Source organism: Rosa rugosa, chromosome 1, assembly GCF_958449725.1.
Source record: "Rosa rugosa chromosome 1, drRosRugo1.1, whole genome shotgun sequence".
NCBI lineage: Eukaryota > Viridiplantae > Streptophyta > Magnoliopsida > Rosales > Rosaceae > Rosa > Rosa rugosa.
This window is the reverse complement of record NC_084820.1, coordinates 40778764-40792942: the sequence shown is the minus strand read 5'-3', so window position 1 is coordinate 40792942 and position 14179 is coordinate 40778764. Positions and strand designations below refer to the sequence as shown.

The 14179-nt window shown below is 39.0% G+C and overlaps 1 protein-coding gene and 1 long non-coding RNA gene across 2 annotated transcripts; one reads left to right on the top strand and one right to left on the bottom strand.

Moving 5' to 3' along the window:
* Positions 1–165: 165 nt before the first annotated feature.
* Positions 166–1569, top strand: LOC133728032 (uncharacterized). The gene is made up of 2 exons (XM_062155457.1): positions 166–908; positions 1173–1569. The coding sequence occupies exons 1-2, from the start codon at positions 166–168 to the stop codon at positions 1567–1569; spliced, it is 1140 nt and encodes a 379-aa protein (XP_062011441.1).
* A 5990-nt stretch (positions 1570–7559) lies between these two features.
* Positions 7560–9452, bottom strand: LOC133737449 (uncharacterized). The gene is made up of 3 exons (XR_009859853.1): positions 9340–9452; positions 8684–8745; positions 7560–7721 (listed from the first exon to the last, which is right to left on the bottom strand). It is a non-coding gene; the product is annotated as an uncharacterized LOC133737449 (long non-coding RNA).
* Positions 9453–14179: the final 4727 nt, after the last annotated feature.

Below are 14179 nucleotides of genomic sequence, written 5' to 3'. Positions count from 1 at the left end.
TCAGGATTGATCACCCTGTTGCAATCCCTGAGAAAGGTTTTTGAACGAAAAAAATTAGCTGTGAGCCTATTCACCCCCCCCCCCCTCTAGGCTCCTTCTAGGATCCACAATTGGTATCAGAGCGGGTCACTAACCTGTGTTAGTGTGTTCCTCTGGCCTCCTAGAATGGACCGTGATAGAGTCTTTAGTTCCATTAACTCTCCTCCATATTTTGATGGGAAAGATTACTCTCAATGGAAAGTAATGATGATGGCTTTCCTGCAATCTCAAGAGGATAAGTTATGGAGCATTATAGAGAAGGGTTGGATAGAACCAACTAAAAAGGAAACTGAAACTTCAAATCCTATTCCTAAACCAAGAGGTGAGTGGACTGTTGCTGAGCAATCTGATCACAAATGTGATACTAAAGCTCGCTATAGCCTTTTCGCTGCCTTGTCGGATAAGGAAAGAAAAAGAATTACAAATTGTCCAACTGCTAAAGCTTCTTGGGAATTACTTCAAACCACTCATGAGGGTAACAAAAAGGTGAAGGCACAAAAACTTCAAAGCCTTGTGCTTGAATTTGAAGAAATGACTATGAGAGAGGATGAATCTGTTGATGACTTCCATAGTCGCCTCATCAATGTTACCAATCAATGTCATGGGTTGGGTGATCCTATTTTAGAGCATAGAATTGTGAAAAAGTTTCTTCATGCTCTTCCTCCTAGTTTTGAGGCTAAGCAAATTGCCATTGAGGAAGCTCAAGATCTTGATTCATACTCATTAGATGAGCTTGTGGGAAATATGAAAACCTTTGAGTCAAAAAGGAGAAAGGGTCAGAAAGAAAAATCAATTGCTTTAAGCACTTTGAAAAAAGAAGAAGACCCTTCTGATTTTAATCTAGAAGAATTTGCTGTTCTCACAAAATAGTTCAAAAAATTTCTTAAATCCGGAAGGTCACCCTCTTCTAGCTCTAGAAATTTTTCTAGTTCTACTTCTTCCAAAAGAAATCAAAATGATGATGTTTCAAATGACAAATACTCAAAGTCCTCAAAGTTTTTTCAAAAGAAGTCTTTTGGTGAAAAACCAAAATGTTTTGAGTGTCAAGGATATGGTCATCTTGCTGCTCATTGTGCAAACAAAAAATTTAAGTCTTAATCAAATAGAGCTTTTAAAACCTCTTGGAGTGATAGTGAATCGGAAACTCAGTCCGACCATGAAGAGGAGAATGTTGCTCTTGTTGCTACCACCCAAAATGAGTCCTCAAATGAATCTGATGATGATGAGCACTCTGAGGAGGTAGCCACTAACAAGTTCCAGCAGCTGTACAAAGCCTCAAAAATAATGATTGGAAAGACTGAGGAATTGAAGGATCAACTTGCTTCTTGTGAAAAAGAAAAAACTGGGATAGCAGAGAAGTTGCAATCCTGCAAGAAGAAGTGGGAATTTGAAAGAAATGCCTTGGTAAGTCAAGTGGAGACTCTGCAAGAGAACTTGAATGCTCAAATCAGGTTAGTCAATTCTCTAACTTCTGAAAAAATCTCTCTTGAAAAATCTTTCCGTGATTCTCAAGAAAAGTTTCCAAAATGATTGGAATGGGCAAAGTTGATAGGGATAAAAAGGGTCTTGGTTTCCATTCTGGAGAAAGCTCCTCAAAAAGGCCAACTATTTTTGTGAAAAGTAAATTGTTGCCTAAAGAAAGTGTCCCTAAGTCATCCAAAAGATTCATTCCCATTTGTCACCATTGTGGTATCTCTGGACACATTAGACCAAGGTGTCATAAACTCAGAAATGGTCCTCAAAAGTCTACAAAGTCTCATGAAAACTCTTTGTTTCTTTCTTTACAGTCAACTTTGGAAAAATCTTTGAAAGAATTTGGAAGGATTGCTAAACTTGTTGCAATCCCGAGAAAAGAAAAAGTTGTTTGGGCAAAGAAAAATAAGTCATTTCATCCACTTGCCTCTGTTGATTTTAAGCCCTTTGACATTTGTGGAACTGATTTTGAACCTTCTGAAATGTGTCTTCTATCCTCTTGTTGTTTCTCACACGTTGAAGAAAATGACTCCATTGCTACATGTTTGGTTGCTCTTACTGCTCTTTTGTCTAGAAGAGCTGATACTTGGTATTTGGATAGTGGGTGCCCTAGGCACATGACAGGTGATAAAAACTGGTTCTCATCCTTCTATGATGAGGCTATCAGTGGTTCTGTCACTTTTGGTGACGGAAAGAAAGCAAAGGTTGTGGGAAAAGGGATTGTAACTGCTCCAGGTATCCCAAATTTAAAAAATGTGTTGTATGTTGAAGGACTCCAAGCTAATCTTATTAGTGTGAGTCAATTGAGTGATGACTTTGAAGAGGTTAGATTCAATAAGCTGAGATGTCTTGTTCTTAATGGTAAGGGTAAGAGTGTTATGAGTGGACTACGGTCTAAAGATCATTGTTATTGTGTTAATGCTAATGATTCTGCTTCTTCTCAGATTTGTCTTAGTTCCTCCTCGACTGAAGATACTCTCAATCTTTGGCATAGACGGCTCTGCCATGTGAACTACCAAGACTTGGTAAAGCTCTCCACCAAAGAAGGGGTAAGAGGTTTGCCCAAATTGAGTGGGAAACCAACCGGTATGTGTGAGGGTTGCAAGCTTGGTAAGCAAACTCGTTCCTCACATAGGATCATTAATTCTATGTCTACTTCACATCCTTTGGATTTAATGCATATGGATCTGGTTGGACCGGTTCAAACCAAAAGCTTAGGTGGTAAGAAGTACTTGCTTGTTCTAGTCGATGATTTTTCTAGGTTCACTTGGGTGAAATTCTTGAGTGAAAAATCTGATGCTTTTGACAACTTTCAAAACTTGTGCAAAATGATTTCAAATGAGCAATACTCTTCAAATAAATGCATTGTAAGACTTAGAACTGATCATGGAACTGAATTTGAAAATGCTTCATTTGATGAGTTTTGTAATGATATGGGAATTAAGCATGAGTTCTCGGCTCCCATAACTCCTCAACAAAATGGTGTTGTGGAAAGGAAAAACAGGGTTTTAATTGAAATGGGAAGAGTTATGTTAAACTCTGCTGGTCTTGCTCATACTTTTTGGGCAGAAGTGATTAGCAATGCTTGCTATACCATCAATAGAGTCATCTTTAGACCGGGAACTGAAAAAACTCCTTATGAGATTTTGAAAGGAAAGAAACCAAATGTGAGCCATTTGAGAGTGTTTGGTAGCCCTTGTTACATCTATAGGGATAGAGAATATCTTGCCAAATTTGATGCTAAAAGTGACAAAGGAGTCTTTCTTGGTTACTCATTGAATAGTAGAGCTTATAGGGTGTATAACAAGAGAACTTGTTCTGTGATGGAAACCATTAATGTCTCTATTGATGACTCAATTGTGCTCTCACATACTCCTTGTATAAGTTTTGATCAGGTACTTTTCGATAAGGAAAAGAATGATGAAGTTGTTGTTGAAGGCCAAGAAGATGAGGAAGCTTCAGTAGGGATTGATGATACCTCTGCAATCCAGCCTGTTTACAGAACTGGACAGCAGCAAGTGCACAAGGATCATTCCTCTTCTAACATCATTGGTGATTTGAATGATGGTTTAAAAACAAGGAGACAAGCAAGAAGGGTTGTAAGCAATCTCTCTATTCTTTCATGCTTCATTGCAAAGCATCAAGAAGATATTAGCATCATTACATTTTATGGTTTTGTTTCTGTTATAGAACCTAAAAATGCTAAAGAAGCTTTGTGTGATGTTAATTGGATAAATGCCATGCAAGATGAATTGAGTCAATTTGCTAGAAATGATGTGTGGTATTTGGTTCCTAGACCGGACACTTCAAATGTCATTGGAACAAAATGGATTTTCAAAAACAAATCTGATGAAAAGGGTCAGATTACCCGCAACAAAGCAAGGCTTGTTGCTCAAGGGTATTCTCAAGTTGAAGGTCTTGATTTTGATGAAACCTTTGCCCCCGTTGCAAGGCTTGAATCTGTTCGTCTTCTCTTTGCCATTGCATGTCATTTGAGGTTTACTCTTTATCAAATGGATGTGAAAAGTGCGTTTTTAAATGGTGTTCTTCAAGAAGAAGTGTATGTTGAACAACCTGCAGGATTCATAGATCCTATCCATCCCAACCATGTGTATAGACTTAAGAAAGCTCTCTATGGGCTGAAACAAGCACCTAGAGCTTGGTATGAGAGACTTTCCTCTCATCTTTTGGATAAAGGCTATGTTAGAGGTTCAATTGACAAAACTTTGTTTGTAAAAAGAACTTCTCATCATTTAATTCTTGCTCAAGTCTATGTGGATGACATTGTTTTTGGTTCAACTTCAGATTCATTGATTGAAGAATTCACTAATATCATGAAAAATGAGTTTGAAATGAGTTTGTGTGGCAAATTGAATTATTTTCTTGGTCTGCAAGTCCAACAAAGGAGTGATGGTCTCTACATCTCTCAAACCAAATATGCCAATGACCTTGTGAAAAAGTTTGGTTTGGATGCTGCTACTGCTGTCCGAAATCCCATGGGAACTAGTTCAAAACTTGATGTGGATTTGACTGGAATTAGTGTTGATCAAACCTTGTATAGAAGCATGATAGGAAGCTTGTTGTACCTTACTGCTAGTAGACCCGATATTTCTTTTAGTGTTGGTGTTTGTGCTAGATATCAAGCTAATCCTAAGGAATCACATCTAAAGGCTGTTAAATGCATCATTAGATATGTTTCTGGAACTTCTAACTATGGGGTGGTGTACACCTTTGATTCCAATGTTGAGATTGCAGGTTATACTGACTCAGATTGGGCAGGAAATGTGGATGATCAAAGAAGCACCTCGGGTGGATGTTTCCTTGTGGGAAACAATCTTGTTTCATGGCATAGCAAGAAGTAAAACTGTGTGTCTCTCTCAACTGCCGAAGCCGAGTACATTGCAGCTGGTAGTTGTTACACCCAAATGTTATGGATGAAACAAATGTTGAATGACTATGGTTTCCCTCAAGGTAAGTTGTCAATCTTTTGTGACAACACTAGTGCCATTAACATCTCTAAGAATCCTGTTCAGCACTCACGCACAAAGCATATTGATATTCGATATCATTTCATTCGTGATCTTGTTGATGCAAATATCCTTGAGTTGGAATTCATTCCCACTGAAAATCAATTGGCTGATTTGTTTACAAAACCCTTAGACAACCTTCGTTTTGAGTCTCTTAGGAAGTCTATTGGTGTATGTCCTACTGCCTGAATATTCTCACTCATATACGCAAGTTGTGTGTTGTATATTTTGTGTGCTGCATTTAATATAGGTTGTGAAAAATAAGTGTTTAATTTCCTTTGGGGATTGCATGCATTGTTTCAATCCTGGAAAATACTGATCATGTCTTGATCTAAGATCAGAGGATAGTTTGTTCATCATTTCTTCTTCCTTGGTCACTCAAAGTTCTCAAGACTCTTTGCATCAGCTTTCTATTGTTCACTGCTCATTTTTGTTTGAAAAATCTATTATCTTAAACTCTTGCACCAAAATCTCTTGTGGGGTTTTATTTTGTGCTCAGTTTTTATGATGGTTTGAGATGAGTAGTTTATGCTTCTTCATGAAAATGTTTAGAGAAGCTTGGCCAGGCTATTCCCAAAGTAAACGGGCCTCGGTCGTGGTGAACGATATGAGGATTGGGAAGAAAATGGAATGGTTTGGTCACCCCGGTGGTATTTTCTTGTTTAATATCCTCTTTTTGACTCGAGTTGATATGTCCTTAGGAGTGTCCTTGTTACACTTAATGCCTTAAAACCAACTGGTTTGAGAGCCATTGACATAAGACTTGTTACATGGGTCAAAAATATGGTTTACTTCGGAAAGCTCAAGCTTAACAAAGCCAATGATTATGAGCTAAATAAATGAAAAAAAAAAAATCTGGAGTGATAAGGATCAATAAACTCAAATAGGATTTCATCTCATTCCTTTGTAATCTCTTGGGTATCAATTCTTATCCCTTGGATGTTTTAGCTCAAGTTTCTCAACAATTCAAGAATCATGAAATGCTACAAGTCATCTTTGAGCTGTGTTTACAAAAAGGAACTGTCAAATTGTCTTGTGTTTCTTTGTGGGATCTGGAGGGATTCAAATGTGCTTTGCAATCCTCTGTGGCTCTTTGCCTGACTTGTCAAGAAAAATCTAGGATTGACTATGTCCTTCATCCTTGCTTGCTTGCATTTTTAAATTCTCAATAATCCGCTGCATATATTGAGGGGGAGTATTCATTGATACATGTGGTCTTCTTTGTGTTCTTCAAAATTGAAGGTTGTTAGTTCAAAAATGTTATCCAAGTTGGCCATTTGCATTTTTCTGCAGATTTTGTACTCTTGAATGGATGTTTTCTGTTCTTGTTGATAGCTTTTTCCCTTTGTCATTCCTAGACAAAAAGGAGGAGAAGTATTAGGTGCCTTTGTGGCTGCTCCTTATTGCTAATGCTTCATGTGATCTTAAAATGATTTGCTTAGCTGCATTGTTTTTCTTGTGCCTTAATTGCCCATGCTTCACTTGGTATTTCTTGTTCAATTGTTTCAGGCTCGGTTTGCAGCTGCTGTCTAAGTATTAGGCTAGTCTTGTGTTGCAAAGTAGTGTTTTGTTTAGGAATGCCAAAGGGGGAGATTGTTAGTATAGTGTTGGCATTCCTTCTTCACAAATCTCTACTCCTTAAGAAGCCCAAGGTTGCAGCCCAAGCCCATACATGTTTAAATACATTTGTTGTAGTTGACTTTGTTGTCTTGCTGTCAAAGACCCATGTGAAGACTGAAAGATCAGTTTTGCTGTCAGCTTCCCCATCTTAGCATAATTGTATAATTGCAATTGTTTCTTTTGTGTGGCTGCCTTGCTCTCGAAAGCCAAAGACCATCTTTGAAGAATATAGTTCAATTTCAACTTGCAACCTCATCTCAGTTTGCTGCCTTGTTGTCTTGTCCAAGATCAAGCTTAAATCTTGAAGATCAAAAGAAGACCCATCTTCATCTTGGCTCCGGTAAGCTCATGCATGGCATCTCTTTCACTAAACCATGGGTTTTTCATGGGTTCCCTTCTTGTGTCAGTTTTGATTATGGAGCTTGAGTGTTTTGGGTTCTTGAATTGGTATTCCCAATTGAAATTAGGAGCATGGGTTTACATGGGCAATCTGAAATTATGGGTATGGGTTTACCTACTCCAATTGAGATTAAGGGTTCTTTGAGTGAACTGTCCCTTCTCTTCTTCCTCTATATATATGTGTTCTCTGTTCCATTTCGGTGATTGAAAATACTTTTGTGTTTCAGTCCCTTTGTTTATCAAGAGTTTATCTCTTTGGTTTTGTGTTTTTCAAAATGTCTTGTTCCATGACAGGACCCGCCCCGGATTTTACCCCGAAATCCGAAGTAGCCCTGCGGGGCCCACCTTAGAAGAAATTCTACCAAAAATTTGGCAGAACTTCCTCTAAAATGGACTACCCAAAACCTGTAGAAAAACATTTACACTTCTAAACCATCCATCCTTATTCTCTTGGAGCCACCCTGCTCCCCAAATCAACATCATCCCAATTCACATAACACAAATCACAACTTAAATAACATTAATTCCTCAGGTGATCAGAGCAACTCTAATAGCAAGGGTAGTCAAGGAAAACCTAAAACAAAGAGAAAAACGCGGAAGCCATGCTGTTGACTATGCCTCAACTCCAGTGTACGCCCGACCTCAACTAATTTTGCCTGCAAACTGGGCATTTGAAACCGAATGGCCCAGGGGAAAGTAATTGAAAAACATGTTAGAGTGAGTGGACAAAAATAAACAAACAAATGAATAATTTTAAAGAAAAGAAGCTGTATTACTTTCCCATGAATTTAAATTCATAAAACTTCGATGCATGCAACGTTTATAAAACGTATGTGTTTAAAACTCGGAGTCTCGTGAAAACATACCAGTCCCCGCTGGCTAAAAGAATCGGACTAGCCCCGCTAGTCAAGTAACAAATAAAAGGATATGGGGAAGGGATGTCACCATACGGTAAGGGAACCCCTAACCTCGACTGCCACCCACACATAGATTGTGTGAGGAGGAGACTAATAACCTCGACTACCACTCACGTGAGGAGGAGAAACCTCGACTGCCACTCACAAACACAAAGTAAGTGAGGAGGAGACCTAGTAATTGGACCCCGGTATGGTGAAGGAAAACATTCAAAATCCATAAAATCCGAAAGGCTTCCCCAATCTCTCACGAGAAAATATATATATTCCAATGACGTGACCCCGCACGTCAAAATATTCTCGAAAACATAATCAAATAGGAGAGAATCCTTCCGAAAACCTCAAGTACGATATTATGGTAGAAAAATCTCAAAATCGCCGAATAAGATGTAATAAAATTTCTGGAGTTCTCCTCAGAAAAATCTTCATCGATCATCACATAACTCACAAATTCATTTCCCAACTCATACTCAAGATAGATTAATCAATTCCCGAAAATCAAATCAGACTCCCGAAAAATAAATCTTAAATCCAAATCCGAGTATAATAAAATTAAATTCCGAAACTCATACGGAAAAACAATGCCCAAAAGTATAGTCCAAAGCCAAATATTATACTTAATAAATAGAACGATAAATAATTAAATAAACCAATCATCATTTCGGAAAAATAAATGCATGCATCATTCTTTGAAAACAAAAGTCCACTCACAGTACTATTTAGGCGATCAAGCGTACGAGTTTCTTCGTCGAGCAATAGCTCGGTACGTCGCCCTGTACATAAATATAATTCATGAATAACGGTTCGGCAATTAAATACGAATCCCAAAATCAATCCTCTCAAGCCAACATCTCTATTTCCTTCTCCGATCCAACCCAAACTTTACCACTAACAACATTCCATTAATTTACAAGTTCTAGGGCAAATTCGAGAGAAATCCGACGGTCGGATTCTCGAAAATCGATAATCGAAATTCTAAATTTCAGAAATTTATAATAGATTCAAAACTCCTCCAATCTTCACCAAAATCACATATACAAACTCTACCTCAATTAGGTGATTTAATTAGATAAAAACAGAGTTTAAGTCACTAATCACGCGCTGCACTATTCACGCGGCGCCACTGTTCACGCGGAGGCCAACATCTCCGATGGTCACCAAATTTTGGCAGCAGCTTCATCTCAACCTTCCTAGCATTTTTCTCAACTACACCAAGTTCAGAAAACAACTAGAACTACCTCAACAATTAAGAAAACAGTAAACCCCAATTTGTGAATAGTGCCGGATTTTCAATCTCTAAAATCCTCCAATATATATGCAAAATTATACTCAAGAGAAAGATTATGAGGTAAAGAACAACTTTATACCTTGAGGTTTCTCCAAAATATCGACGGTTTGGACGGATCTCCCTTTCTTTCTTTCTTTCTTTCCTTCTTTCTTTCTCTTTCTCCTTCTCTTTCTCTCTCTCTTCCTTCCTTTCTGGTTCTGAACGTGAATACATGAATAGTAGAAGAAGATGGCTGATTTAATGAAGTTAGGGACAAGGTGAAATGACTAAAATGCCATCAAAACGAAAATACCCAAAACTTTCGCATACAAACTCCGATTTTAACGTGCCACATGTCTACGAACTCGGTTTAACGTCCTCTACGACTTTCATGAAGAAAATTTTCTCAAATTTTGACCCGAACAGAAAGTCATATTTTAGGAATCCCTAAAAGTACCGAAATGACAGTAAAAGTGAAAGTAAAGGTCGTTTACCGTCCAAATGACTAGTAAATCGATAAATTCAGGTTCGTGACGTTATATTCCATGTTGAAAACAATTTGAAAAACACAAAACCATTCATGCATATTCATCTCTTGCATCCCATGAGTTCAGTTGGGAATTGTAAGCTTCAAAGGTGAAATCTCCAAGTCGAACTTGCTGCGTTCATAGCTTGTGTCATAGTTGAGATTTCTGAGTTGTTCACTTGTGTAAACAATTAGCAAGGAGTGATTACAACAGTCTAGTGAGTTAGTCTAGGAGGATTGCCGCGTCAGTGCAATCCAAGTGTTGTAAACTTGTAATCTGTTTCATTAGTGACTTGGTTTTGGTCTTTCAAGAGTAAAGGCCACGCAGATGTTTTCCCTTGATAGGGTTTTACTGCGTCAACAAAACATGTGTTCTTTATTGCTTTAGTTGGTTTGTTGAATTTACAATACAATCTGTTCATTATCAGTTCTCAGGATTGATCACCCTGTTACAATCCCTGAGAAAGGTTTTTGAACGAAAAAAATTGGCTGTGAGCCTATTCACCCCCCCCCCCCTCTAGGCTCCTTCTAGGATCCACACGTTGGATATTGTATTCCTTAAAAAAGTAACTCAGGTATTCCTCTTGCAAATATGATTGCAATCTTAACATTTCATCTTTTGCCCATATTGGGCTCTCATTTTTCTCTTTTTTTTGTAATTATGTGCTTATACTACTGCTTCTTTCCAATCTAGCATAATACCATAATACAAGAGAAGCTATAGTTTTTATCCCCTGAAACGGAAGCTCAAAGAGCTCACCCTGTACATTAATAGGCTTCAAAGATCGTTCTATTTCTTTGCATCCAGTCATCCAGATCACCAAAATTACAGCCAACCACACTGCAACTGCGAAGCACTTTGGCCTTCTTCCTTTGCCAAAACCAAAGAGGTTTTGTCAAAACAGGGAAGGATTCCCTTCTTGCCCCAGCCTCCCTATACAACACCCATTTCTTATGCTTTCATCGTTAAAGTTCCTAAGCTCACTTAAAAAGTACACTTTCTATTATTAATATGGTTATTCTTGGGAAGGCTTGATTCATAGGCTGGTTCCCAACTCAGAAATCTCCCTAAAATGGTATGCAGACTGCATTCATGATATTCCATCTGTCTGAAATTATAAGTAGGAGCGAGTATTGTTTAATTGTTACTGTGACGGCCAAAGGACTTTGATTGGACATCTGATGATGCATTGAACTTATTTTGTTTCTTAATTGTTATTTTTTTCTTTGTAGTGTATAATTGTTACTAACCAACATTTTGTCTATTTCTCAATGCTTCAGAATGCGAGTGAACACAAGGATAGCAAAGGCACTACACAATTGCATCAAGTGCATGCCAAGCAAGATTGAAAACTGAATGACCATCTTTAGAACAGTGTGGGTAGAAGATTGTGAGGGGTGATTTCGTGACTTTGACTTTTTGCAGCAAGACCCTCCTAGTTGTGCGAGACTAGGCCCAAAGTCGTTCAATGGTTGTCCCAAGAACAACTTCGTTGTAACCTGTTAAACGTAACAGCAGCTACTTGGCTTGACGATAACAGCAGCTACTTAGCCTGATGATAACAGCAGCTACTTGGCTTGACGATAACAGCAGCTACTTAGCCTGATGATAACAGCAGCTACTTAGCCTGATGATAACAGCAGCTACTTGGTAGCGATTTAAGCCTGAGTTTATAAGAACATGACTCATAGGCAGGAAAGGTGTGGGAGCTGGATGCATGAGAGTTTAGCAGAGAGAGAGAGAGTTCCGGCAACAACATAATTCTGGGTTTTGGGTTAAAGCTGTTTGAATATTGGTGGCTAGATTATCAGAGATGAAGCTTGATCTCTTGCTTGTATTTCTGGGCTGTTGTGGCTTGGTTTTCTACGGCAACAAACTCGCCTTTTATAGCGGCGATTGAGGGAAAGGGTTTGTATCGAGAACCAGAGGTTTTGAAAGAGTATTCTTAGTTTCGATGGGATCATTCTAAGACCTTCAGCTCTTGTTTTCCCTATGAAATCAAAAGAGTGAAAACCTGCTTTGGCCGTGTGGGTAAAGACCGGTGATGCAGGCATAGGGTGGCGACGGAAATCCCAGATTTTGTGCTGCCGTGATTTTTGAGAGATCATAATCCCTTGATTTGTGGTATTGTAAACTGTGATCGTAAACTTCTAAGTATTATCGGAAATTGGGGCAGGATTTTGGAGGATGAGAATTGGTGGGCTTTTGTATAGAGTTGGAGTTCTTACCCGAAAAGGATGGAGTAGCCATCCCAGCAGCAACTCGACGGAACGACATTCCTGTTTTGGAGAAGACGACTCCAACGTGCTTCTTGGGCTACGGGTCCTAATGTAATGGACTTTGGGTAAGACTCTAATGGGCTCTAAGTTTTGTTGGGTTTGCTTTCATCTCTCTTCTAGCCCACGTTAGGATATTGGCCCTTGAAGCGTGAATTTTGGTTCCCAAGTCCAAAATTACCGACGGGCCTTATCACAATAATGGGCCTCGCATGATCCGTTACCTTCCACACCATATCCCACCATATGAGCCCCAAACGTAGCTTGGGCCTACGTGTATCGCGTGATAAATAAGCGTGTTGGTCGATTTAGAAATCCCTGTCAATCGTTTGAATGTTTAGGCATCTCGTATCGCTTGTTGAATAAAGAATTCTCTCTCCGAAGAATGGGCTTGCTTGAAGACCCAATGAGGTTGATGACTCGTTCCTTTTGCCTGTCACTTAGTCAAATTCGAACTTGTGGAAATTTGGGTATCAACATTAGCCCCCTTGATTTTGTAGCTCGTGCGACCATGTTACGGGCTACATAATCAAAAATTTGGAGACTTACCGAGTGATTGTATAATCCTCCTCCCCTTTTTTTTTTTTTTTTTTTTTTTTTTTTTTAAGTTGTATCTACCCCCGTATCTTATTGATACGATTCATGACTTATTAGGCTTCCCACGTGGCGGTAGACCTTCACCGTCATTGGACTCCTAGTTAGAAAAGAAGAATCCTACTTTTTAGCTACTTTTTCCTCTAGGAAAACAGCATTGGCGTGCAGGTCGTTTCCATTTCTCCTCGTTTTCTCCCATGTTTTGATTCGAACGAGGCGCTTTTCTCCAGGAGTCAGTTTCTTGGTCTAAGGAAAGAACCTCATCTTCTTTTAAGTCTAATTGGCTTGAGAGAATCCATTCCTGCTCCCTTATTCTCTCAAGGAACGGAGCGAGCTCACCGCACTCACTAAGTAGACGATCTGTGATTTTTCTCCTACGTTTGGTAAGCCTACCAGGTCGCATCCTCTTTTGCTTGACCATCTTCACCCTTTGCCATCTTTGTCTCTTTTCTTCTTCCTTCTCTTCTTTCTCTTTTTTTTTTTTCAAAACCCGCCGTTGCTGTGATCTCATATTTGGCCAATGCGATATCAGGTTGCAAATGTGATTGCCTATTGCTGGTGTGATATTGTTGTTTCGCTGCCGTGATTGATTCGTTGCATGTCATATTCTGGTGTTATCGACTCTGCTATTGCAATTGTTTGTGGCTTCGACTATATTAATCTGCTGTCGAGATCATATTGCGCTTGATCTGTTACCGCGTGCTTTGATCTGTAAGTATTTCTCCCCCTTCCGCATCCTAGCTTGCTTATTATTATTATTATTATTTTTTTTCCTGGCTTGGCTTGGCTGCATGCACTCAATAGTCTTGGTTTCTGATTAGTCCCCTGATACAACAATATATTGATTCAGTATGAGCAACTTGATCTTTTGCCATGTGCGTGGTTTTTTTTTCTACTGTGATTGCCATTAATTATGATGGGATTTGCTGTTAGTTTGCCTAGTCCATCGTGCTTATTAGCTTGGTTGGGGCTATGTGGATTCAAAACTTCTAGTTTAGCCCTTTGCTTGGTGTATGATTATGAATTGGCTGAGCATGGAGTGGCTTGGATTGCTGTTGTTGTTTTTTTTTTTTTTTTGCGTTATGCTCATTATGCGTGGAGTCTTACTGCTGTGATTGCAATGGAGCATGATGTAGCCTGGTATCGCATAGTTTAGTTTTTCACATAGATTGTGCCTGTTAGCTTGGATTGAATGCGTTGGCTTTGCGTCTTTCATTCACCATTCTTTTTTTTTTTTTTAGCTCGGCTTCCTACTTGATCTGTAATGGTTAGTTGATTCAAGGCCGATTGTTTGCGAATAGCGTGCTGTGATTCAATGGCTTATACTTTCTTTCTCTTGTTAAGAGACACCTTATTGCATGTGCAGGTCCCCGTATTCTTCTAATCTCATCATGGCTCCTGAGGTGTGTAGTTTAGTTGATCACCATTTCATGCTTGAGGATGGCCTTAAGAAGGAGTTTAGAGGCAATTATGAAACTTCCAGAGATGTCAGTCTTGAGCAGATTTCCAGGCTACTGATTGAGAGGGGGGATTATCCGGCAGT